The sequence below is a fragment of the Corythoichthys intestinalis genome, chromosome 21, assembly GCF_030265065.1.
Source record: "Corythoichthys intestinalis isolate RoL2023-P3 chromosome 21, ASM3026506v1, whole genome shotgun sequence".
NCBI classification, from domain to species: Eukaryota; Metazoa; Chordata; class Actinopteri; order Syngnathiformes; family Syngnathidae; genus Corythoichthys; species Corythoichthys intestinalis.
Genome location: NC_080415.1, coordinates 37,267,985 through 37,292,958, shown reverse-complemented (window position 1 = coordinate 37,292,958; position 24,974 = coordinate 37,267,985). Strand labels below are relative to the sequence as shown.

The 24,974-nt window shown below is 40.3% G+C and overlaps 1 protein-coding gene across 7 annotated transcripts in view; it reads right to left on the bottom strand.

Annotated features, from left to right (window-relative positions):
* The window catches only part of LOC130909569 (V-type proton ATPase 116 kDa subunit a 1-like), a 40,513-nt gene that overhangs the window by 10,612 nt on the left and 4,927 nt on the right, over positions 1-24,974 (bottom strand). The window contains exons 7-19 of one of the 7 annotated variants that reach the window (XM_057826211.1): positions 24,459-24,585; positions 24,304-24,386; positions 21,868-21,961; positions 21,060-21,272; positions 18,176-18,326; positions 17,686-17,825; positions 17,443-17,606; positions 15,439-15,529; positions 15,228-15,346; positions 14,932-15,148; positions 12,915-13,022; positions 8,126-8,326; positions 2,491-2,508 (exon numbers count right to left, since the gene is read on the bottom strand). In XM_057826211.1, the coding sequence (XP_057682194.1) occupies positions 2,491-2,508; positions 8,126-8,326; positions 12,915-13,022; positions 14,932-15,148; positions 15,228-15,346; positions 15,439-15,529; positions 17,443-17,606; positions 17,686-17,825; positions 18,176-18,326; positions 21,060-21,272; positions 21,868-21,961; positions 24,304-24,386; positions 24,459-24,585 (1,726 nt within the window). Of the gene's footprint in view, positions 1-2,490; positions 2,509-8,125; positions 8,327-12,914; positions 13,023-14,931; positions 15,149-15,227; positions 15,347-15,438; positions 15,530-17,442; positions 17,607-17,685; positions 17,826-18,175; positions 18,327-21,059; positions 21,273-21,867; positions 21,962-24,303; positions 24,586-24,974 lie in introns of all 7 variants that reach the window. The other 6 variants (XM_057826214.1, XM_057826208.1, XM_057826212.1 and 3 more) reach the window with 6 other exon arrangements.

Here is a 24,974-nt window from a genome sequence, read left to right as displayed (position 1 = left end):
TTAAAAGTTCAAGCACACCACATGCAAACATACTCTTTAGTTATCTGTGGATTCATGAAGCAGTTTGGGACCCATTACTATGTGTTTAAAGTGGTATGAAAAAGTATCAACCTTTTGGAATTTTTCAAATGTCTGCATCACATCACCATCAAAAGTTATATGTTCTTTGTCCAAATCACACAGATGAAAAAACAGTGTCTGCTGTAACTAAAACCACCCAAACATTTATAGCTTTTCATATTTAAATAAGGATAGCATGCAAACAATGACAGAAGGGGAAAAAATAAGTAAGTGAATCTTCTACCTAAGGAGACTTAAAGAGCAATTGAAACCAATTTTTACCAAACAATTTAAGTTAGGTGTGGCCCCTATCACTGATGAGTGGTTTAAAGCTGCCGTGCCCACTATAAAACACACACCGGGAAAGAATTGTCTTGATGAGAAGCATTGTCTGATGTGCATCATGGAGCTGTCTAAAGACCTGCGATTAAGGATTGTTGATTTGTGTAAAACTGGGAAAGGATACAAAACCATCTCTAAAAGTCTGGAAGTTCATCAATCGACAGTCAGAGAAGTTGTCTACAAATGGAGAGAATTTGGCACTGTTGCTTCTCTCCCAAGGAGTGGCCGTCAACCAAAGATGACACCAAGAGTTCAGCGCAGAATACTCAGAGAGGTAAAAAAAGAACCTTAGTGTGTCTGCTAAAGACTTAGAGAAATCACTGGCACAGTCCAGTATCTCTGTGCACACATCAACTATAAGTAAAACTGTGGCCAAAAATGGTGTTCATGGGAGGACTCCACGGAGGATGCCACTGCTAGCTAAAAAAAAACATTGTCGCTCGTTTAACGTCGGCAAAAAGGCACTCGGACACTCCACAGAAGTTTTGGCAAAATATTTTGTGGACGGATGAAACCAAAGTTGAATTGTTTGGGAGTAACACACAACGTCATGTGTGGAGAAAGAATGGAACAGCTCACTGACATCAAGACCTCATCCCCACCGTGAAGTATAGTGAAGGGAGCATCATGATTTGGGGCTGTTTTGCTACCTCAGGGCCTGGACAACTTGCGATTATTAATGGTAGAATGAATTCAAAAGTTTATCAGGAGGTTTTGCAGGATCACCTGAGGTCGTCTGTCAGACAGTTCAAGCTAAAAGGTAAGTGGATACTGACAAGACAATGATCCAAACACAGAAGTAAATCAACTTCAGAATGGTTCCAGAAGAACAAAATACACTGGAGTGGTCGAGTCAAAGTCCAGACTTGAACCCCATTGAGATGCTGTGGCATGACCTAAAGAAAGGGATTCATGCCAAACATCCCAGGAATCTGACTGAACTACAGCAGTTTTGTAGAGAACAATGGGCCAAGATTAGTGTGCCAGACTGATCTGCAGCTACAGAAAGCATCTGTTTGAAGTTATTGCTGCCAAAGGGTGTACACAAAATATTAAATGTGATAGTTCACTTACTTATTCTTCCCCCTTCTGTCATTGTTTGAATACTATCCTCATTAAAATATGAAAACCTATAAGTTTTTTGGGTTATTTTAGCGAAAGCAGACACTGTTTTTTCATCTGTGTGATTTTGACAAAGACCACATCACATTTGATGGTGATTTTATGCAGAAATGTGAGAAATTCCAAAAGGTTCAGACACTTTTTCATACCACTGTATGCGTATTTTAAGCACTATTCGTTTTGGACACTGGTAGAAAAGCGTCTTTCAGATAAGACTCCATCAAAGCAGTCAATTCTGCATTTCCCAATACCATAGAAGCCTGTAAGTTCATCGAGTTAATTTGACCCTGCGCCATTTTGTGACACAGTGACCCGGGAAAAGGTATCGGTTCTAATAGGCAGTGTTTAGTTGCAAATTTTGTTTTCTGCAGGATCATAGAGACCTGGACATGTTTGTATATTGTCTCTTCATATACTCCATCCTGGAACAAGACTAGCCTTTCCTGTACGAAGTGGGCAGGGTTATGGCTCTCTGGCGCTGTTGCTGAAGCGGGCCTGGTGCTGGCCAGGTTTCCGCTTTCCATGCTTCTCTTTTGTTCTTGGACTCATGGAATTGAGTTCATGGAAGTAGCCTCATTGTTCCCATTCAAAGGGTCTCCAGCGGAAGTGGCAGGAGAAAACAAAACTGGCCGGCATGATGTCATGGCAAAATACATTAAGGCTGATTGACTCTTAGATACAAGATGATATTGTAGAACATTTTCATTTGGGAAGTTTGGCCTTCACCAACAAGAGAGAAAAAGAGGGCTATGTATACATGAATATAGTGATGTTTTATGGAAACTATCATGTAGTCCATGGTCGTGTTTTGTTGTCTCTGATTTTTTTTTTTTTTTTAACACTTCAATCAAAATATCCATACATTTTTTTCCCCAGCCTTTACCATTTGACTTCAGTAAGAGGCAGGTACAATATTGTGAACAATATGAATGAAGCATTTACAAATTCCATATCAACGTCTCTTACCGGCTCTTCCTCTGCATGCTTGAAAAGAAGCAAATGTCAAAAATTAGTGTTAGAGTTTAGTAACTAATGCATGCTAATACTTTCTATTAGAGATGATGCCGATCGATCGGGTCTGATCACGTCATTTTCAAAGGATCGGAATCGGCAAAAAAAATGTCGGCCATGCTTTTTTTTTAATATATATATTAGGGCTGTCAAATTAAAATTTTTAATCGAGTTAATTACAGCTTAAAAATTAATTAATCGTAATTAATCGCAATTAATCGCAATTCAAACCATCAATAAAATATGCCATATTTTTCTGTAAATTATATATATATATTCTGTAAAATAAATTGTTGGAATGGAAAGATAAGACACAAGATGGATATATACATTCAACATACGGTACATAAGGACTGTAGTGGGCATTTCACTCTACTGTCATTTAAATCTGTCTATGCTGTCCTCACTCCGAAGTGTCTACTTTTTCCAAAGCTAGACAGCTAGAGAACGACGCCTTAATAATCAGACTTCTTCCTTTTTCATCTGATTTATTAATAAAATGGCCTCAAACCATTGTCCTCTTTAGACCGTCGTAAAACTACAAAAACAGTACACAAGCATTGCATTAGCAACAACGTTAGCTTAGCACGCTATACAGGTTCACAAAACATAAACAAAAAGCGTCTCATACAAAAAATATAACATTTCGCTTACTAACATAATATGTACATTCTTTACAACAACCATACTTACGGACAAATCTTGTCCAAGGATCATATAAGCACAACATTACAACGTAGGCGTCAGCCCGAGACGTCGTGCAGCCTTATTGAACTGGCAAGAAAACAAACCATGTCGCAAAGCAACCACAAGAGTTCGCTGTTAGACAGCACAAAAAGCCTTGCTGTAAAACTTACCAAAAGGCAGAATACTGTCTAAGCGGGACATGTGCGTTAATTGCATCAAATATTTTAACGTGATTGATTAAAAAAATTAATTGCCGCGCGTTAACGCGATAATTTTGACAGCCCTAATATATATATATATATATATATATATATATTTTTTTTTTTTATTAAATCGTTTTCTAATTGTATTTAACGTTACAGACATAACGCGTTATACTCATCCAGAGTCTTTAGTATAGGCTTAAGGTAGGGTTATCAAAATTATCCCGATAACGGCGGTAATGAATTTTTTTGAAAACGACGAACTGACAAACTGCATAGATGCAGTCCTTCAAGCCCATGGAAGTCATACAAAATATTAACTTTGAATCTCACAGCACCACTACTTAATTTGCTTATGTTATGTAATATATTTTTGTATTTGAAGTACATTTTTTGTCCAATTTTCACACTACTTTCTATAGGCGACAAAACTTGACCTTTATGTCCTCATTAAATGATAAATCTTATCTCAGTGAAACAAATATATGTTTATACATTCAACATCATTTGGGAGGGTCTTGGCTTTCATATGAGCCATTTCTGAAACCAATTGAATCATTAAAAGTCAGGTTATTAGCAACTGTCTCTACAAAATGGATAAGCGACAAGACTTTTGTCAGGGACTGTATATATATATATTTTTTTAAGTGTTTTTTTTTTTTGGGGGGGGTTGCCGCGAGCTACCCATACTAGCTTTGATATCGACTGGTTGGAGTGGTAGATTATGATCGACATAATGAGCACCCCTGATTTAGCATATCAAAAATTCACATTTGTGAGACCTGTAGCCCTGACCCCGGTTCACCCAGTCTGTTTGGACCTGTTAATGTCCCATCCCAGGCATAAAGTGTACATGCAGGTGATGCTGTTTTATCATCCCTACCAATGTTAAGACCAAACCTACGTCCTTGCTCTGTGTACTCATCAGGGCATTGGTGGAGCATGCAAGGAGTGGAAAAGTATTTCAAATTAACACTAAACATTTCGTATACGTAGTACCTTTAATGTTACGAACACCCCTATCTATTGTTGATAACGCATGTCTACTTGTACAATCACAATACTGAAAAAATGATGAACGTAGTTCTGTTAAGTTGCAGTTATCACAACACAAACACTCTGCTGTAGTATGCATCAGAACTGGCGGACACCAACGCTCTGAGTCAACTGGGTAATATTTTCAGAAATTCCATTCCCTGGTTCTCATGAAAAACATCTCAGTGTTTGTTTTTCTGAAATGGAAAATCCAACTCTTATCTGCTCTAGTGCATCACAGGCCTCCCTTTCTATTTGAAAGCCTCCTACTACTACAAGCCAGGAGGAAAACATTCTTGGTTGCTGTTGTATCGTTCTGACTGGATGTACATCTGACTTGCAATTCAAGACAATAATACATATAACAGTGGCGAACAAGCATATAGTCGATGCAACTTAACCGTGAATAAATACTGTTTTCCTGTCAAATTTGGTGGATGTGACTTAAAAATTACATTAATCGCTGCCTTAAAAGGCAAGTTCAAAATTTTTGACATTAGGCTTAATCTTCTAGTTAGTGGGGGTTTAATTAGTTGGCAGAGTTGATGTCAACAAATTCCGTGCAGTTTGTTAGTTATTTATTAATGTCAGGGCTCTAGCGTGGCTAAGCTAGCGCGAGTCAATGGTCCCGTCCTTCCTAGGGCCTCCCAGCTCGAGTGGGGTTCCAATGATATTTTCCCTGGTCGGAAGTTGGAAAACTCCGACTTCCCACCTTGCTCGAATGCAGCATACTGAGCCTTGACTGAAGAATGGCAACATGGTGAAATGTGCAATTAGAGGCTGTGGAAACAGACGGAAGAAATGGGCAAATGCCACAAATTCCCCATGAAGAACAAGGAACAATCTAAGCTGTGGTGACTAACTACTGGCTATGACAAACACACCAAGCAATCCCTGCAGAGCTGCTGGATTACAAGTGTTGCTGTTCATGACATGAAATGGTAAATTTTAATAACTTTATCCTGAAAACATAGCCAACACATAAATGGAAAGTACTTCTATAGCGCATTTATCTACATTGTTACAATGCCCAAAGTGCTTTTGCATTAGCATACATTTACACTTTCACACACACATTCACACACACCAATGGTGCTGCTGCAATGCAAGGTGCTGTCAACCCATTGGGAGCAAATTTGGTTTCAGTGCCTTGCCCAAGGGCACTTCGACAGTGGGCAGTCGTAGCCTGGAATTGAACCGCTGACCCTTCGGTCCGAGAATAACTCGAGCTACCAACTGTGGCATGCGAAGACTGAACCATTGACTCGCGCTAGCTTAGCCACTCCGGAGCCCTGAAACGAACAAATAACTAACAAACTGCACGGAATTTGTTTAAATCAACTCCATCGACTAATAGATATGTGCCGATTACCGGTTTTAAGGGACACTATGGTATGAAAACGTCAATGTTTCAAACCCACAAAATTTTCCGTCATACTGTCCTTAAGGTATGAGCTATTTTTTATGTCCCAAAAATACATGGAGAAATCCCTCGCTTGCAGATGTAAGGCTCAACGCTCCCCCACCGGTTGGTGCTCAGTGTCAATCAGTGAGCTGTGCTACACGATGGTTGAAGGAGGTTAAACTCCTGAACTTTTTCCCTATTGAAGAAAACAAAATGCTGGTATGGGTAAGGGGATGGGTAGGGTAGGGTCTGGTGGAGTGTATGGTGGAGTGGGGAGGGGTCGGGTCAGGTTGTGTATGCTATGCTATGCTATGCTATATGGTATGGGTATTATATTTCTCTCTGGCAACTGTCTATGTTGAGAAACATGATACAAGTCATACACATGCTTTTTATGGAAAATAATTCCAATATTTTTGTTCTGATGGTAATAATGTTGAGCTGTGGCTGTGGGTTTAGGCTCACCAAAAGGACTGCATTTATTTTAATTTTATTTAGAATATTTTAGTTATTTTTTGGTATTTTTTAAAATTGATCTTAAAGGGCAACTGAAGACTTTTCCGGATTTTGGTGTAATTTTACGAATATAAACTTTGGACGAGTTCGTCAAAACAACCATGAAATTATCAACACATAATTGCAAGGATAATTTGCGTTTTTTTAGTTTTTTTGCACTCCGTTAATGTAAATCGCAAACCCGGAAGTGTGACGTAGATTCCCCGACGCAACAGAGAAGACTATCCACAGCTAGCATAGTAGCAACAACGATGTCAGTGATATTTCCACCAAAGGTAACCATTCAGGATCGCTCTTTTGTGACGCTACCGATGGCAAAGGCTCCCAGGAAAGATGAACTACAATTAATCCCTACATGTTTGAACCTGAGGCGTCAGATGACGGCGATTTACTTGACACAGCAGATGTCGTCATGACACCAATTGACAGCTCGACACTTCACGAACGGGAGAGTGAATGGTAAGCTTAAGTCCCAGCATCGTGATTTTTTTATTTGAGAGAATGCGATTACATGGTTGTATATTTTTCCATGCTCTCCACATAGCTACAACTGGATATTAGGTAAAGGGACAGCTCCTACCAATCTAAATATGGTAAAGCTAGCCCAAATGTGGCTAAATGAATGATATGTTATTGATTTTTGAGGCTTTATATTTACCCTGTGACAGGCCAAAAAACAACGAGCCAAGGACCTATTTGGTGCTGGGGACAATTGAATTTACATAATGCCCATTGATATAGTAATAAAATCACATGAGTAGACCTGTCAGCAAACCTGTCTACTTATGACAGGGCAACAGCAACAACAAAAAAATGTTGCGCTTCAACAAACAGGCAGTAGGAGTCCCCCTCGTTTATCAACAGAAGTGCATCAAATTTTAGAATCAGAGGGTCTACTTACGTCTTTGTAAAACCAAGGTTGCATTTTGTTGTAGGTTTTCAAAGCTGTCGTCGCTGAAATGATGAAAACAATGAGCCGATTGGGGACCTGTATGCATGCTCACAAAAACGGTCCAAATCTTTGCAGGAGAAGTTTTTTTGGACCACTCATAGAGTCTCGAGTCTTTCTGTGAGCAAATCATCGCTTCACATCGAGATGGCATGACAAATCTCGCAAGTAAAACCCAGAAAATGTTTGCAATATATGGCGAGGATAGCGTGGTCCTATATTTCCGTGTTCAGAGTGGTGGCGACGCTCCCTGGAAGCTACGTCATCAGGTAGCGGTCGGCAGGGCGGCGCGTCCCTCGTTGCTATGGTGTTGCTATGGCCATAACTCAAAAACTACGCGGTCAATTATTTATTTATTTTTTTTAATGTGACTTTTTGAGACAGCGAATGATGCATTTAATACAATTCAACCAAGTAAACACTCAAGAGCGAAATCCAAAAAGCTCTTCAGTTGCCCTTTAACCTAACAATATACCTATGTTCCAATTTGCTAATCTGTTTTGAAAAAAATCCAAGATATCTCAAAGTAAGACATTTTACAGCTGTAATTGCAATACAGTGATGCCGTGAAACCGTAATATTTTGGCTTCAGGTTATCATACCGTCAGAACATTCTACTGGCACATGCCTACCGACTAATTAAACCCCCGCTAACTCCAAGACTAAGCCTAAAATCAAAAGTTCTGAACTTCCCTTTTATATTTAACAGTTAATCTCAATAAAAACACCCTAAAACATTCAATGATTTTGAAGTTGACCAGTTACGGCAGGTTTAAAGTGATTTCAGGCACTGACCTCATCTCCCTCCTCTGAGTGTTGCGAGAGCTGGTCGTGGTCCATGATGCCAGCCTCGTCCTCCGTGGGCCCGTTGCCCACCCGCACCCCTCCGAACTTCTGCGTGCCCTGTTGGGTGAGTCCGGTGCATGATGAGGACACGCCTGTTTTCTCTAAAGATTGCGCTAGATTCTCTGCAGGGGTTTCTTGCCTCGTCTGTGACTAGATACAAAAGTCACAAGAGCTTTGTCGGGCGGGCTTAAAGCAAGCCTTAGTTAGTACATTGTACTAACTGGTCAAGTAAACATGGCACCCTAAACAGATGTTTTGTTTTGCGAGACACATTAAACTGAATTTTCAAAGTAGGTTATGAACCAATAATTTGTTTAAAATTGAGTCACTGATAGCCAATTGCTTTTTCAGTCTCACTGTTTACAATAAACCTCTTATTAGGAGCTGAACCTCTCATTTGTGCAATGTTTATATTGATGGTTTGTAAGTAGAAAGCCATTGGGTGATTCTCCTGAACGCGATGCATTACGGTAATGCGAGACATTTACCAAAGCTAGTTTAAAATAGCAGAATGTTATGACTCAGCCTTTTTTTCATCAACAGTTTGAGCTCTCTAATATTATATTTACAGTAAAATATCTAATTGACTGATATCTAAAAATATGTATTATTACTAGGGTTGTCAAAATTATCGCGTTAACGGGCGGTAATTAATTTTTTAAATTAATCACGTTAAAATATTTGACGCAATTAACGCACATGCCCCGCTCAGACAGATTTAAATGACAGTACAGTGAAATGCCCACGTGTTAATTGTGTTTTGTGGAGTCTTGCCGCCCTCTGCTGGCGCTTGGGTGCGACTGATTTTATAGGCTTCAGCACCCATGGGCATTGTGTAAGTAATTATTGACATCAACAATGGCGGGCTACTAGTTGTTTTTTTTTTATTGGAAATTTTACAAATTTTATTAAAACGAAAACATTAAGAGGGGTTTTAATATAAAATTTCTATAACTTGTACTAACATTTATCTTTTAAGAACTACAAGTCTTTCTATCCATGCTTTAACAAATTTGTAATAATGTTAATGCCATCTTGTTGATTTTTTGTTATAATAAACAAATACAGTTCTTGTGTACCGTATGTTGAATGTATATATCCATCTTGTGTCTTATCTTTCCATTCCAACAATAACTTACAGAAAAATATGGCATATTTTATAGATGGTTTGAATTGCGATTAACTGCGATTAATTACGATTAATTAATTTTTAAGCTGTAATTAACTCGATTAAAAATTTTAATCGTTTGACAGCCCTAATTATTACACATCATAGGGAAATAAGAATATAAACTTAACTGTGATCAAAAATGTCCAAATAATCTTACCCTGTAGCCATTCTTTATCTTGCTTTCTTTGTGGTGCATTATGGGTAGCGAACGACCATTTTTGGATTTTTAAAGGCTGATGCTAATAACAATTAAAAAAAAAAATTAGCTGATTGCTGAAGTCTAAAGCCGGTTTTGTAAGATTATAATTTGAGGCCAATTGAGTGGATACACTGCCGTCTAGTGGCAACAGTGAATATGACTTAACTCATCTAACATGGCTGGATTCAGCTGCTCCCAGTTAAGACCAACATAAGGTCATAGACTTCATAATATATTGACGGGTCAGATTGGTCATGCACTGCACCTCGCATTCAAGTAGGAGGCCTGCCCACATCAAGAGGAGTTATTCTCAAACGCACACGCAGCGACCTAACGCCGGATTTATGTTGAAAAAGTAAAAAAACAGGAAGCATTATCTCAGGAGGGATTTGTTCGAGGAGTCGAGGTATTTATTATATTTTTTTTGTACCATGCATGCATTTTGAAACGTTGTGAAAAAAAATCAATGGGAGAAATTAGCCGCTACAGCATTGGCATTATACTTCGCAATATTTACGTAAAATAAATGTTAACTGCACCACTTTTTTTTTGCTTTTAACCAACAATCGAGACTGTTTTACATCCATATCTATAAAGAATTCGGAGATTTAAGCATTTATTCACAAGAATTTTCACCAGAAAAGCTCAATTTACATCAGGCGGCCGCTAGCTACTTTCACTAACAAGTTAGCATTGTACTTCGACATATTTACGTGAAATAAATGCTAACTGCTAGTTTTGTTGTTGTTGTTGTAATCAAGAATTGAGACTGTTTTACTTCCATATCTATAAAGAATTTGGGGATTTAAGCATTTAGTCACAAGAATTTTCACCGGAAAATCTCAGTTTACATCAGGCGGCCGCTAGCTACATTCACTAACAGACTAGCACTGTATTTCAACATATTTACGTAAAATAAATGCTGACTGCACGTTTTTTTTTGTTGTGGTTTTAACCAAGAATCGAGACTGTTTTACGTCCATATCTATAAAGAATTCGGGGATTTAAGCATTTATTCACAAGAATTTTCACCAGAAAAGCTCAGTTTACATCAGGTGGCCGCTAGCTACTTTCACTAACAGGCTAGCATTGTACTTCAACATATTTACGTAAAATAAATGCTAACTGCACGGTTTTTGGGCTTTTAACCAAGAATCGAAACTGATTCACGTCCATATCTATAAGAATTTGTGGATTTAAGCATTTATTCACAAGAATTTTCAACATAAAAAGCTCTTTGTTGTGGTAAGGCGGCGCCACAGTGACTTAAAGACTAGCAGCACATTCGACAAATTTACGTAAAATAAATGCTAACTGCCTGTTTTTTTTTTTGTTTCTTTTTTTTCTTTACACCAGGGGTGTCCAAACTTTTTGCAAAAGGGGCCAGATTGGGTGTGGCAAAAATGTGGGGGGCCGACCTTGGCTGACATCCTTTACGTTGAACAATATACAGTATTTAAGCAAATTTTAGCTAGCCATTCTGTGTGTCACATTCGCTTTATTATTATTTTATAATTAATAATTTCAACAATCTCGCAACTCGCCTTTGTGGCGTTCTCGCTCGACTCTCGGGCTCTTGCGAAATACTGGTGCTGTGAAATTAAACTAGCTTCAAGTTGCTTCAATTTCTCGCTGTCTATCTTCCCTATAATCTTGTCGTACATGTCAGCGTGTCTTGTTTGGTAATATCGCCTCACATTGAACTCAACAGTGACTGTCTCTTTGCAAATAAGGCAGGCACAGTTGTTGCGTATTTTAGTGAAGAAATAGTCCAATTTCCATCTATCCTTGAAGCGTCGGCCATCACAGTCAACTTTCTTTTTTTTGTTTTGTTAATTGTCGCCATTTTAGAAAATTGGAAGTAAAGGGTCACACAGGGTAATGTTGCTTAGAGTGCTGCTGCCTTTGGGTAAATGAGGAGCAGCATTTAGTTTTTAAGCTACTTCATATGCTGGTAGCAGTACTACTGACCAATTTATTAAGTCTGTGTGCGGGCCAGACGTTATTGATTTTATGACAGAAGCTGGGGGCCGGATGAAATTTGACCACGGGCCGCATTTGGCCCTCGGGCCGGACTTTGGACATGTCTGCTTTACACCAAGAACCGAGACTGTTTTACGCCCACATCTATAAAGAAATCAGGGATTTAAGCATTCATTCACAAGAATTTCAATGTAAAAAGCTCTTTGTTGTGGTAAGACAGCGCCACAGTAACTTAAAGACTAGCAGCACATTCGACATATTTACGTAAAATAAATGCTAACTGGCCGTTTTATTTATTTATTTTTTTTGCTTTTAATCAAGAATAGAGACTGTTTTACATCCATATCTATAAAGAATTCAGGGATTTAAACATTTATTTACAAGAATTTTCACCGGAAAAGCTCAGTTTACATCAGATGGCCGCTAGCTACTTTCACTAACAGGCTCGCATTGTACTTCGACATATTTACGTAAAATAAATACTAACTGCACGTTTTTTTTTTTGCTTTTAACCAAGAATTGAGATTGCTTTACGTCCATATCTATAAAGAATTTGGGGATTTGGAGCATTTATTCACAAGAATTTTCACTGGAAAAGCTCCGATTAATACAGGCGGCCGCTAGCTACTATCACTAACAGACTAGCATACAGACTAGCATTGTACTTTGACATATTTACGTAAAATAAATGCTAACTGCACATTTTTTTGCTTTTAACCAAGAATTAAGACTGTTTTACGTCCATATCTATATAGAATTCGTGGACTTAAGCATTTATTCACAAGAATATTCACCGGAAAAGCTCTGTTTACATATGCCGGGCGCTACAATGACTAACAGACTAGCATCGTACTCCGACATATTTACGTAAAAAAAATGCTAACTGCACTTTTTTTTTGCTTTTAACCAAGAATCGAGACATGTTTTACGTCCATATCCACAAAGAATTCAGAGATTTAAGCATTTAGGTCAGCTTTGACGGAGATAGGCCCTCTATTAATTGGCCCCGTGCCCCGTCAATATATTATGAAGTCTATGAATCTTCAAAGACAGTTTAGCTTAGCTTCATGAGAATCACCCATTAAGATGACTTAAATCAACTTAAAAATTAACTATTTATTTAAATTATATCTGTTTAGTCTTGACGGAACTATTTCTTAGAGGTTCAACAACACATCCAGAGGATATAATGTGATGAAAAACTGTTTTTAGGGTGCCCACAGACCACTTAATCTCAATTTTCAGAGCGTTACCAAGGCGAGCTTTAAGCATGCATTACATGGCAAAAACAATCAAGCGCATTATATAATACAAGGTACACTGAAAGACAGAATAGAAAGGGTTATATTGCAAAGGAGGGACATTTTGTGGTAAAAATAACATACCAGGTGCTTTTTCCACAGGTGCTGACGTCGAAGCACCATGGTTTTCACAACCAGCATACAGGGTACACATGCAAGGGCAATGAGCACCAACAAAACCTGGATCCCCATCTATAGATTCAAACAGAGATGTGTTAAGCTTTTAAAGGGAAACTGAAAAAATGAACTCAACTGTGGTTGTTTACAATAATTGCTCATCACCAGAGGTGGGTAGTGACACCTTACATTTACTTTGTTACATGTACAGTATGGATGTATACTGACTTGTCCTATTTCAAGGAGTAGAGGGCATTATAATAGCCATGTAAAGAGTTTTACTAGTTTAGATGAGAAGGTAAATAGTTTTTTGTTTTTTTTGTTCGTGAACTACATTTCCACACAAACGCACATCGAATTACCATTTAGCTTAGCAAGGAGAGGTATGAGAGTCATTTTTCGAGTGTCCCAGAGCTCACGAAACTTTAAAAAAGCACATTTATTCAGGTTTCGTCGGCCGTGGTTTGCGTGTATCCATCTGCCGAAAAAGCCTAATAGCACAGATACAAGTAAGCCTGCACCTCTGCTATTGGATGCGTTGTTGACTGAAAATACAATATGGCTCTATTTTGGGCCCCACCTCTCGGCGTAAATTCATTCAAATTTGCCGTTCCGCCTAAAATGGCCGCCTACCGCTCACTTTCGCCGAGAAGTCCTCTCCAACGTACACACTGAATGGGTTGCCGCTGAACCCTTCAAACTATGCTACCGCTAGTTTGAATCGGCTTTTCGGGGTTTCTGAGGGTGCGACTGCACCAAGGGTCCCGTCTATGTTCATTTCACCCGTTTTAATTTCATGGTAGGAAATATTTACTCCACCAGAGGGCACTCATGCTCTTTGGATGGGTGATGCTTCATTTTTGTAGGTTTTTCTAGTCAGAATTTGACGATTTTGATTATGGCCTAACATGATCATGTAATAGCTTGTAGTAGAACAACAATAACAGTTCATATAACTGACGTGCTGAGAAAAAAACTAATATTATAAGCAGTTACTCATTACTTGAGTATTCTTTTCACTGAATACTTTTTTTACTTGTACTTGAGTACATTTTTTTGGATGACTACCGTAAGACACCACTTTTTTAGTTCATTTTGAATCCTGCGGCTTATAGTCCAGTGCAGCTTATTTGTTGATTTATTTGGGTTAATAGGTAACACTTTATTTGACAGCAGCGTCATTAGACTGTTATAAGACCGTCATAAGTAGGACATGACACTATCACGGGCATTACTGAATGCTTAAGACAGATGTCATTAAGTGTCATCAAGCAAATTATGTCACTAACTCCATTTATGTCCAGCTCGGATCTTTTCCAACCATTCAAAAGTTAGATAATTTGCCGGATAACACTAAATGACATCTGTTATAAGCATTCATTAATGCTCATGACAGCGTCAAGTCATAATTATTATTGTCTAATGACAGTCTTTTAGCGACACAGTCAAATACAGTGTTACCAAATACCATAACTAGCACTTAATGAAACAACTGGAACAGTAACTGAATAAATAATTAGCACAGAACATACATTTTGGTTGTTATTTACATCTATAGCGCTGCAATGCATGCTAGGAGGCATGCTGCACAACAACAGGTTTGACAGCAGGTGGCAGCAGTGGTTGACTGACTCCCCCAAGGGAGCAGTGATGGCCAAATGAAGCTTCTTGAAGCAAAGAAGCTTTCAAAGCTTCATGGTGGTTCACTTGGTCTTATGATAGTCGTATGATGCCGCTGACATATAAAGTTTTACCGGTTAAAATCTTTTGGTGTAAATAGTCCAGTGTGGCTTGTAGTCAGGTGCGACTGTATAGTACCGAAAAATACGGTACTATTACTCTTAATATTATTCTGAAGTAATGCTACTCTTACTTGAGTCAAATTTTTGGCTACTCTACCCACCTCTGTTTGTCCCAGACTGACTTTTCTGTTGTGGGCATGTGTGTGCAAGGTTAAAAAAACAAAAAACAAAAACAGGAGCACCTGTCCCGCGTAGAGGGATTTAGTCGTGGGATCACTGTAATTGAAGAGACACATGTTGATAAAGTGGATGAGCAGACTGGGAGCGTCTTTTGAAGTGACTGCATCGTAAGCTGTCCATTTGTAGAAGACCAACAGGACCAGGTAACCAAACAAGCTGGACATGAAGACAATCTCGGGGATGAAGCCCAGGAATATGTTCAGAGGCTTCTTGAAGTACCTGTAGTGGTCATTTAGGGAAGATAGTCTTAAATTGTAAAACTCACTAGACATGGTTATGGTGGTTATTCTGTACTTACAGATGATTAAAAAGACTGAGAGAGACTCCAAACAGCATGTGAATGACACCCAGGATGACAGACATTTTCATCTTAAAGGAGTTGAGGAACGTCAGCTTGTTGGTGGCAACGTTCCATATCTACGCAGAGGAGATCACTACACTATATCATGGCACCCTCCAATTTCAATAAAAATGGAGCAGTCATTTGTTTGTTTTCTTAGGTGTTTTACCGGGTCAATTCCGAGAGGATAAGGTCCATTAAATACACCGGGAATTGCTGGGTCCAACTGTAGCACTGCATTTCCTTCGAGCGTCTCGAACCTTTTGATAGGGTCAACATGACAGAAATCAAGTAGGAATACTTTTTTTGTTTGTTTGTTTGTTTCTAAATGAAACATTTAAAAAAAAAAAAAAAAAAAAGGTTTTTTTAATAAATACAATTCATAGACTTCATAATGATATTGACGGGTCAGATCGGTCATGCACTGCTCCTCGCCTTCCAAGTAGGGGGCCGCCCACATCAAGAGGAGCTATTCACAAACACGCACCCAGCGATCTAACGCCGGACTTCTGTTGAAAAGGTATGAAAGCTGTACCTCATACAAATAGGAAGGATTGTCTCAGGAGTGATTTGTTTGAGGACTTAAGGTAATTATTATATTTTTCGTACCATGTGTGCATTTTGAAACGTAAAAAAAATCAATGGGAGAAATTAACCGCTGCGGCATTGGCATCAAAATTAGCAATATTTACGTAAAATAAGTACTAACTGCACGGTTTTTTGGCTTTTAACCAAGAACCAATACTGTTTTACGTCCATATCGATAAAGAATTCGGGTATTTAAGCATTTATTCACAAGAACTTTCACCGGAAAAGCTCTGTTTACATAAGGCTGCCGCTAGCTACATTTACTAACAGACTAGCATTGTACTTTGACATATTTACGTAAAATAAATGCTAACTGGACATGTTTTTTAGAATTTTTTATTGCTTTTAACCAAGAATCGAGACTGTTTTAATAAATGCTAACTACGTTTTTTTGTTTGTTTTTTTTTTTTAACCAAGAATCGAGACTGTTTTACGTCCATATCTAGAAAGAATTCAGGATTTAAGCATTTATCCACAAGAATTTTCACCGGAAAAGCTCTGTTAACATAAGGTGGCCAATAGCTACATTCACTAACAGGCTAGCGTTGTACTTCAACATATTTACGTAAAATAAATGCTAACTGTACGTTTTTTTTTTTTTTTTTTGCTTTTAACTAAGTATCGAGACTGTTTTACGTCCATATCTATAAAGAACTCAGGGATTTAAGCATTTATTCACAAGATTTTTCACCGGAAAAGCTGTTTACATATGGCGGCCGCTAGCTACATTTACTAACAGATTAGCATTGTACTTCGAGATATTTATGTAAAATAAATGCTAACTACAGTTTTTTTTTATTTTAACCAAGAATCGAGACTGTTTTACGTCCATATCTATGGAGAATTCAGGGATTTATTCACAAGAGTTTTCAATGAAAAAGCTCTATGTCTGCAATGCAGGCCCCTTATTAATCGGCCCCGCGTCCCATTAATATCATTATGAAGTCTATGGATAGTCATTTTAAGATTTAGGGGGGTATTTAGGGGTACTTAAACGGTTTATTCGGACTTAAGCAGAAATTCAGGTTTCGTCACCAGTGTAGAAACGGAACTCGTTTGGAACCCAGAGACTACGGTAGTCCCCGGGTTAAGAACGTACCCCTAAATATTTCAAAATAACTATCCAAAAACATGTATTATACATCATTGTACTGTCCTCGCCAAGACGTCGGAGCTAAATCCTAGCTAGACAGTGAGCTCCGAAATGACGATGTAAGACGTCCGTGAGGTTTGTTGACTTTACATCGCCGTCGCCTGCGCAGGAATGGAAGTTGTTCGTAAAGCGGGGACTACCTGTACTTCCTCTTCCGCTTTTACCACGAGTGTTGCGTAGTATAAAATGTATATATTTTTGTTTCTTTTGGCAATGTCACTGTATTTCTGGATTAATATTTGTTACTTTTTAGCCCTTAGGGAAAAAAACATATATATCAGGCAGATACTTTTCACCTACATCCGATCCTCTGAAACGTGGCCCAATTGATCGGATCAGGGAGATCCCTACTTTGTACAGTACAATCAAATCAGTCTAATGTAAACCATAACATACGTGAAGTATAACATTGCAAAAGATGAGATGACTTACGACCAGTTGGCTCCTTTGGGCCCGAACATGGGCCTCACGCTCCATCCAGAGCCGAACATGTTAAGTGATTTGGAGAAGCAATCATTATAAATGATGCCCGTGTAGACGGAGAAGATCCCCATCAGCAAGATGATGTAGCGCCCGGCAAACACCATATTGAACATCTTTGGGCAATTAGGAGATGGACAGAAGTAAACGCATGTACATCCATACTGAATCATATCAATATCTCTATCGAAATACCTCGTTGTCAGTCTTCTGGGCAAGGAGGCGACTTTCTCGAATGACTAAATAGAGAGCGGCGCAGGTCATGAGAAGGCCGTGACCCATGTCACCGAACATGACAGCAAACAGGAAAGGGAAGGTGATGATGGTGTATTGAGCTGTAGCAGGTAAGGAAAAGAGTATACCATTAAATGAGGGGAACCAGTCAAACTGAAAACAAAACAAAATAGAATGTTGACAAAACTCTTCTTTCTAGATATCGTTAACGTAGCAGTGAGCTTGACTTGTGTCTGTGGAAAATACAAAATAAACTTTGTATGAAAGGCATGTTTTGTAGAAAAAAATAACTGTCCCACTATTAATCAATACATTGTCTTTTGCAATAATTCAGTGCCAACCATCTTGTTTAAGAAATCCGATATGAAGTGCATGAAACTTGTAGTACGTATGCCCAGTGTGTAGGTGGCAGCACCGCCAAAATGGTATACCTTTTTTCAAATTGCGTTACCTGGATTGATTTCCCTGTAATTTCCAATGCCATAGGCATCCACAATGTTCTGGAAGCCGGAGGTGAACTTGTTAGTCTTGTTAAAAGTGGGCGGAGTCTGCTTGGTTTGCATTCTGTTGAGGATCGACGGCACAGTTGAGCCGCTTCGTTCCTATCAAATCAACACAAAGCCAACGTCTTCAGTCATTTATTCCAGTTTTTCGATGTTTTGAATGTGAATATAGTACTATAACGGTAGTACTTCAAGATACAAAATGAATTCATTCCAGAGTGGGTTAGTTTGTATCATGATTTTGTTTGTATAATGAATTGCGTTTCGCATGTAAACGACCTAATTCCTTCCAAGATCTACTAAAACCCCACATTAAATTTGTCCTCTGATTGCCTGTCTTCATTTGTAATGTTTTGTCACCACCCTAATAGTGCTTAAGTGTAACTAGTTTGTTAGGCTAAGTCTACAGATGTTATCACATGACCACAACTTGAACTCGCAAACTTCGGCAGCCGTTGCTTGCTATCGCTTGTAAGTTGAGTACTCCGATAATTAATTTTTAACAAAGAACCGATATCCCGATATTGTCCAACTCCAAAAATCCAATACCGATATCAAACCGATACTGAAATATGCGGTCATGAGGACTTTTGCACAGATTTTTGTGTTTTCTTACTTTTGTTAGTGACTACAGTGATCCTTCGCTACTTCGCGCTTCAAACTTCATAACCCCAGTCCATCACGTTTTTTTTTTTTATTTATTTAAAAAAAAAAAAAAAAAGATGAGCTGGAGCCCTAGCCAATCGCGTAGTCTCACACTCGTTCCCTCCCTCCCGCTCCCTGTGCTTTGTTGTTTGCACTGCACTAGAGTTGCTTATGAAAGTTAACGATGTTGACAGACGGTTAAGCTTTGATCTTGCCAGAGACTCGACCTTCAAAGCGCATCATGCATTAGTCATTGTTGAACTTGTTAAACAGTTGCTGTGGCAACTGCAGACGGGCCTGGACGTGTACTTTCTTCAGCAGGGGGACACGTCTGGCAGTGCAGGATTTGAGTCCCTGGCGGCGCATTGCGTTACTGATAGTAGCCTTTGTTACTGTGGTCCCACCTCTCTGTAGGTCATTCACTAGGTCCCCCCGTGTGGTTCTGGGATTTTTGCTCAACGTTCTTGTTATCATTTTGACGCCACGGGGTGAGATCTTGCATGGAGACCCAGATCGAGGGAGATTATCAGTGGTCTTGTATGTCTTCCATCCATCCATTATCTTCCGCTTAGTCCGGGGTCGGGTCATGGGGGCGGCAGCTTTAGCAGGGAAGCCCAGACTTCCCTCTCCCCAGCCATTTAAGCCAGCTCCTCCGGCGGGATTCCGAGGCGTTCCCAGGCCACCCGAGCGACATAGTCTCTCCAGCGTCTCCTGGGTCGACCCCGGGGCCTCCCGGCGGTGGGACATGCCCGGAACACCTCTACAGGGAGGCGTCCAGGAGGCATCTGAACCAGATGCCCGAGCCACCTCAACTGGCTCCTCTCAACGCGGAGGAGTAGCGGCTCGACACCAAGCCCCTCCCGGATGACCGGGCTTCTCACCCCATCTCTAAGGGAGAGCCCGGACACCCTGCGGAGGAAACTCATTTCGGCTGCTTGTATCCGGGATCTTGTTCTTTCAGTCACGACCCACAGCTCGTGACCATAGGTGAGGGTAGTAACGTAGATTGATTGGTAAATCGAGAACTTCACCTTTTGGCTCAGCTCCTTCTTCACCACAACGGACCGGTGCAGAGTCCGCATCACTGCAGACGCTGCACCGATCCGCCAGTCAATCTCCCGCTCCCTCCTGCCCTCAATCGTGAACAAGACCCCAAGATTGTCTTCATGTCCAGATACTCCTCCACTTGGGGCAGGATCTCATCTCCGACCTGGAGAGGGCATGCCACCCTTTTCCGGCTGAGGACCATGGTCTCAGATTTGGAGGTGCTGATCTTCATCCCAACCGCTTCACACTCGGCTGCGAACCGCCCCAGTGAAAGTTGGAGGTCACGGCTCGATGAAGCCAACAGCACCACATCATCTGCAAAAAGCAGAGATGCAATGCTGAAGCCACCAAACCGGACACCCTCAACACTTCGGCTGCGCCTAAAACTGTCCATAAAAATTATGAACAGAATCGGTGACAAAGTATGTATGTCTTCCATTTTCTAATAATTGCTCCCATAGTTGATTTCTTTACACCAAGTGTTTTACCTATTGCAGATTCAGTCTTCCCAGCCTGGTGCAGGTCTACAATGTTGTCTCTGATGTCTTTCGACAGCTCTTTGGTCTTGGCCATAGTGGAGTTTGGAGTGTTACTGACAGAGGTTGTGGACAGGTGTCTTTTATACCGATAATGAGTTAAAACAGGTGCCATTGATACAAGCAACGAGTGGAGCCTCGTTAGACCTCGTTAGAAGTTAGACCTCTTTGACAGCCAGAAATCTTGCTTGTTTGTCGGTGACCAAATACTTATTTTCCACTCAAATTTGGAAATAAATTCTTTAAAAATCAAAGAATGTGATTTGCTGTTTTTTTTCCCACATTCTGTCTCTCATGGTTGAGGTTTACCCATGTTAACAATTACAGGCCTCTCTAATCTTTTCAAGTAGGAGAACTTGCACAATTGGTGGTTGACTAAATACTTATTTGCCCCACTGTATGTGTAGCTTCACATACATTGACCAGGTCTGTCATAGTGATGCAATGTAGGAACATAACAAATAGCCGGGAAACGAAGCAAGATTTTGACAATCTGTAAACTCACCACAACATTCCACTAAAACTAAATCATACACATGATCATGACGTGTTTGATTGCTACACTTCATTCCAAGAATGTTCAAATAAGCAAACAGAAACACACCGTTCCTCTCCGCAGAGCGAACTGAATGGAATCCAGATCCGAGACGGGACACCAGACTTCGGCAATCAGACATTTCTGGGTCACGTCGATGTTGCACAGGTTGAGAGTGTGGTAGATGGCTTTCATCTTTCGAACCTTGATGAACCAAACTCTCATGGTCTTGGAGGCGGCCTGCAACACTCGCTGACGGTGGTCTTCGGTTTGGTTTAGCACCTACGTTAGCAAAATGACAGAATTAGCTCATGATGAATGTTGTCTATGAAGTAATAATAAGTAAAATTCTTTTCATCCTACTGCTGTGAATTGAATTGAGGTTAATAGACGTCCAATTCGTTTTAATTTTAAAAAATTTAAATACTGGAAGCATTCAGGTTTTTTTGGCTAACTTTTATAAATGCCATGACTGATTAGACTTAGTTGACAGTTCTGGCAAATTATTAGTTTCTTTGAAAAGCCGAGCAAATTGTTCTATTGTGTGAGTGTCATATATTTTATGTGTTTGGCACGCTAACGTTAGCGCAGATGCTCAAGCCGAAGGGGAAATCTGTTCAGGACCACTTTTTGATACAGGACAAAAGTCTTTGAAGATAAGAAACAAAATGCAGAAAAGCTACAAAGCTACACTATAATGGATGTTTGCGGCATTGGAAGAAACATGAAGACGACAAATGAACTGTTGTGCATAATTTCTGATTAATTTGTTGTTTTGCAGTTAACAACTTTGTCAAAAATTTCAAAATATTGATGCTTTATTTATTGAAAAGGTGAATTATATGACAAGGGTATGCTATTGAAGAATTAAATGTACCATTTGGAGATCATCAATCCGGCTGTTGACGCCAGCCAACATCTCCTTTCTCTCTTGTGGTGTCTCTGGACAAGGGTAGAGAGACGCACGGAACCTGGGAAAACAGCAAGCGATTGTTTGTACAGAAATACTAACATTTTTGGACTATAAGCTGCACCATCCAAATTTGACAAGTAAACAGTATTTGCTCATATATAAGCCGCAGTGGATAGTAAGAATGATGCGCCCGTTTTATATTATTGGTTATATACACCAAAAAACATGCAGCTCATCAGGCGGTACAAATTATTATGTAAACCGCACTGGAATATAAGCCGCAGAGTTCAGAATTTGTGGATAAAAAGTCGCGGTTCATAATCAGAAAATTACGGTAGTTGAGACTCTGGAGCAGACTCGAACTCTGACTCGAATCGACTCGACAACCTTTTGACTTGACGCGACTCGTCTTTACAACCTTGTGACTCAGCTCGACTCGACATGACCTCGTCACTCGCCTCGACTCGTGAGGCAATAACTCGAGACTCAACTCGTGAGACAATGACTCGAGACTCGACATGACCTCGAGACCCGACACGACTCGACATGACCTCGAGACTCAACTCGACATGACTCGACTCGACATGACCTCGAGACTCAACTCGACATGACTCGACTCAACATGATCTTGAGACTCGACATGACCTCGAATCTCGACTCAGCATTGACTAACCTGTGACTCGACTCAGCAACTTTTTGACTTGATACTACTCGTCTTTACAGCTTTGTGACTCGGCTTGACTCGATATGGCTTCGAGACTCGACGCGACTGGTGAAGCAATAACTCAAGACTTGACTCGTGAGACAATGACTCGAGACTCGACTCTGGAGACAATGACTCGAGACTCGATTCGTGAGACAATGACTCGACATGACCTCGATACTCAACATGACCTTGAGACTCGACATGACCTCGAATCTAGACTCGACTCAGCCTTGACTAACCTGTGACTCGACTTGACTCGGCAACTTTTTGACTTGATACTACTTCTCTTTACAGCCTTGTGACTCGGTTCGACTCGATATAGCTTCGAGACTCGTCTCGACATGACCTCATGACTCGAAGCGACTGGTGAAGCAATAACTCGAGACTCGACTCGTGAGACAATGACTTGAGACTCGACTCGGGAGACAATGACTCGAGACTCGATTCGTTAGACAATGACTCGAGACTCGATTCGTGAGACAATGACTCGACTCGACATGACCTCGAGACTCGACATGACCACGAGGCTTGACTCAACATGACCTCGAGACTCGACTCGACATGACCTCATGATTCGACGCGACCGGTGAAGCAATAACTCGAGACTCGTGAGACAATGAATCAAGACTCGACTCGTGAGACAATGATTCGAGACTCGATTCGTGAGACAATGACTCGACTCGACATGACCTTGAGACTCGACATGACCACGAGGCTCGACTCAACATGACCTCAAGACTCGACTCGACCTCGAAGCTCGTCGGAACTCTACATGACCTCGAGACCCGACTTGAGATGACCTCGAGACTCGACTCGACATGATCTCATGACTCGACGCGACTGGTGAAGCAATAACTCGAGACTCGTGAGACAATGAATCGAGACTCGACTCGTGAGACAATGACTCGAGACTCGACTCGGGAGACAATGACTCCACTCGACGTGACCTCGAGACTCGACATGACCACGAGGCTCGACATGACCACGAGGCTCGACTCGACATGACCTCGAGACTCGACTCGACTCGCCCTCGAAGCTCGACTGGACTCTACATGACCTCGACACTCGACTCGAGATGACCTCGACACTCGACTCGACATGACCTCATGACTTGACTCGACTCGTGAGACAATGACTCCAGACTCGACTCGTGAGACAATGACTCCAGACTCAATTCGTGAGACAATGACTCGGCTCGACATGACCTCGAGACTTGACTCGACATGACCACGAGGCTCGACTCGACATGACCTCGAGACTCGACTCGACATGACCTCGAGACCCGACTAGAGATCACCTCGAGACTCGACTCGACATGACCTCTCGACTTGACTTAGCCACAACAGGTAAGACTCTGGCCTGACTTGTGACTTGGATCGTAGTGACTCATGCAATTGTCTGCTCTGGAGTGCCAAGAGACTGGACACCAGACTCAACTGAAGCATTATTGTATGTATCAAAATCAAAAGGAGAACAAAGCTACAGTGTTAGCATAAACGATTAATCGTAAATAGTGCAATAAGCATCAGCACTTAGTTACATGAGGAGACGTGGTGGTATTTAGACTATTTTAAACACAACTAACTGTTGTGAACTAAACCATATTACAGATTGGTCACAAGACATTACTTTCCAAATATGTATGTAGATACATACTGTATATGATTTCAAAATCACTGGTTGAGAACACCCACCCTTCACAGATTTTCTTCACCCTGTTCTTCAGCTGATCACCTTGGAAGAAAATAATGAAGACCGACTTGTGGACTTGGTCCCCCTGTTGGAGAGCAACACATTTCATTAAAAATTTACCTTGTGCACTACCGATATGATTTATTTGTGTACTGACCGTCGTGGGGTCCTCCAGCGGGTCCTCGATCTCGGCCTTCCGTAAGAAAACGTTACCGCGACACACGCGCCACAGCATTCTTTCAAATGTTGGAATTCTCTCTCTGCTTATTACTCCGGCTACAAATCTGCACATGTGACAACACGAGAAAAAAATGTCTTTTGAACAGAATTTTTTTTTTATTTTTAAAAACACTGGATGAATACATTGTTATCTTGCACTGTTTTTTGATAAAGAAATCATATAGAGTGCAAATGTTTTAATTTACTCGTACAGTATATAAGGGCTTTGTGATTTCCAAAATAAATGTAATTTCTACACAACTTTATTAGTGCTGCAACGATTAATCAATTAAATCGAGTAATTCGATTTTAAAAAAAAAAAAAGGTTCGAGGATTCGTTTAATTGGGGTGGCCCTCTAGTGGCAACAGTGAATATGACATATCTCGTCAAACATGGCTGAATCTAGCTGTACCCTGTTAAGACCAACATAAAGTTTTTGTTTGAGCCAATATG